General features: G+C 43.1%; 1 protein-coding gene across 1 annotated transcript in view; it reads left to right on the top strand.

Annotated features, from left to right (window-relative positions):
• Positions 1–384: 384 nt before the first annotated feature.
• The window catches only part of LOC107143713 (28S ribosomal protein S21, mitochondrial-like), a 2,950-nt gene continuing 700 nt past the window's right edge, over positions 385–2,634 (top strand). The window contains exons 1-2 of the mRNA XM_015487419.2: positions 385–587; positions 753–907. Of these exons, the coding sequence (XP_015342905.1) occupies positions 825–907 (83 nt within the window). The 5' untranslated portion in view covers positions 385–587; positions 753–824. The remainder of the gene's footprint in view (positions 588–752; positions 908–2,634) is intronic.

Genomic DNA, 2,634 nt, shown 5'->3' with positions numbered 1-2,634 from the left:
CCCAATAAAAGACTTACAGGATAAAAGGTGTAGAAGAAATAGTTATTCGCTCTGGAAGCCCTAGTTCTGCTTCTCTTATATTATTTGTGTCCTGGCAAATGATCTTTTTAAATGTAGTGCCAGAATGTAGTAGAAGTGACTTCTAATTAAAAAAAAAAAAAAAAAAAAAGTCTAGGCAAAAAAGCTCCAGTATCAAACCCATTCATTGGTTTCTGACCTGTTTCTTAGGCTTAAAGATTATTTAAAAAGCAAATAACAGTATTTTTAAAACTAATAAGTTAGAAGATAGGGATAATGTCAAGACAAATGTCACAAACCCATAAAAGCACCTGGTACTGTGGCATAAAGCTGAGCATATATGTTATCAATAGCAGACAGGGGTCTTTCTTAGCTCCGAGGGAAGCCTCGGAGGGCCTGGGGAGGGCCGGGTCTGCACGGCGGCCCCCTCCCCCACGCCCGGCAGACTCCTTGTCCCGTGAGCGGTCGCTGGACCTGCGGCGCGCCCCTGCCCCGGCCGTCCCCCCACGCCCGGCGACGCGGCCTCGGTGGCGAAGCCTGGCTACCCTTGGTTTTCCCCGTTTTCTCGGGTTTGTACTAGCAAAGAGAACAAGGGAGTCTTCTACCGATTCTCATGTTCTACGATACAGATACCCTCCGCGTGCCCCGTCTCGCGTGACCCTGAGCACGTTTCCTTTTCAGACATTGAATAAAGCGCGCGGTGACGTGCATTTTGTGGTTCTTTCTCTTACTAGGTCTCTGTGCTTTCCTTGCCTTTTCTCCGCCCTCCTGTAAGTCCTGAAGAGTGAAGACCTAAATCCAAAGTTATGGCAAAGCACCTGAAGTTCATTGCCAGGACTGTGATGGTACACGAAGGGAACGTGGAAGGTGCATACAGAACCCTGAACAGGTAACTACGTAAAGGGATCAGAAACAGGACTAGATGGACTCTCTGGGAAGTGAGGTCGTTACTCACCCATACACACCCATCACGGATTGTTCTTAAATCAGTGCCAACCCAGGTGGGGGTCTAGTCTTTTGAAACTTCTCAGCCCCACAGTTTATTTTCTTAAAAATGAAATTCTTCCTAAAACCTAACTGTGAAGCTTATTCATCAAGCGATACTCATCCCTTTGATAAAGAACCTGAGTTTTATCCACGACTTACAAAAGAACCCAAAGGGAAAACTGAGATGTGAAGTTGCTAGGAAGCAGTAACATTGGTAAATAGCTAAGGGGGGGATTGTTGTAGGACAAGGCCAATGGAAGAGATTAATTTAGATTGGGATCTTGGAGAAACAAGTAAGAGATGGGATGTCATTAAAGGTTTACAAGAGGGTTACGGATAAACAAAAATACATAGATGTGAGTAAATTAGAAGTGGAGGAGCTGTACTGAAAGGTTTTTGAATGCTAGGCTGTGAGATAAAGGATAACCCTAATAATGCCTTACCACTCAAATTTCTCAGTCAGAAAGTTCCCTTGTCACCACTTGTAAGATTTTTGACTTTCTGGAATTCCTAATTCATTGTTTTCTCTCTTCAGTGAGAACCATGGTTTGGAGAAACAAATATGTGTTGAGTTGAATTACCAAGGAATTGTAGGAGTATTTTTGTTTTGGGGTTTTTTTTTTGTTTGTTTGTTTGTTTTTTGCATGATACTGGAGATTGAATACAGGGATGTTCTACTAATAAGCTACACCTACAGCCCTTTTTTATTTTGAGACTATGTCTCATTAAAGTTTCCCAGGCTGCACTTGAACTTGTAATTCTCCTGCCTCAACCTCCTGAGTAGCTGGGATTATAGGCACCACCATACCTGGCAGGAAGGAGATCTTAAGAGATTACATGAGCTATCCCTCTGTCTTAAGTCCTTTGATATGGTTTCTTTTCACAAGTAAGGGAAGCCCATAAAGATTATATTTCTTGGGTCATGCAATTATTGAATGGTGTAGAGAATCATAAAGCACACTTTTTTAGTGTTCTTTGCTCTATATTAAAAGGTTACTAGCTTTTATGGAAATGGAGGGGACTTGTGGTAGTCATTTTCCAGTTAAGAAACCTTATTTGATTAGGTTTAAATATTGGTTGGATTTGGGGGACTGAGAGTGCAAGTAAAAGAGAATCTTAATTTTTAGGAAAGCCAAGTTCTGGGTGAGCAGGGCCACATGGCAGAAGAATGCAATAAGTGGGATGCTGTCAGAAACTAAATGAGCAGTTTCAGAATCAGGATGTTTTTTATTCTTTTAAAAGCATCTTGTTTTGGAGGCTGGCAATGTAGCCCAGTGGTTGCCTAGCATGTGTGGGGCCCTGGGTTTTATCCCCAGCACCTGCAAATAAATAAATAAACTCAAGATTTGGTCTTGGGTCAGCCCCATCACCTCATTCTGTTTTTTGCAAACCTTGGGGCAGAAGGTATTCCCTGTGCATTGTCATTAAGATTAAGAGTAATCCATTAGCATACCCTATTTCTTTCTTTTTTTCTCTGTTGCCTGCTACTCAGTCCTTCTTTCTTTCCTCCCTTCCTTCCTCCCCCTCCCTCCCCTCTCCTTTCCCCCCTCCCTCCCTCCCTCCCCCTCCCTCCCTCTCCCTGTCTGTGTCTGTCTGTCTCTCTCTCTCTCTCTCTCTCTCATTTCAGAC

The sequence above is a fragment of the Marmota marmota genome, unplaced genomic scaffold, assembly GCF_001458135.2.
Source record: "Marmota marmota marmota unplaced genomic scaffold, marMar, whole genome shotgun sequence".
NCBI classification, from domain to species: Eukaryota; Metazoa; Chordata; class Mammalia; order Rodentia; family Sciuridae; genus Marmota; species Marmota marmota.
This window is presented reverse-complemented; position numbering and strand designations above follow the sequence as displayed.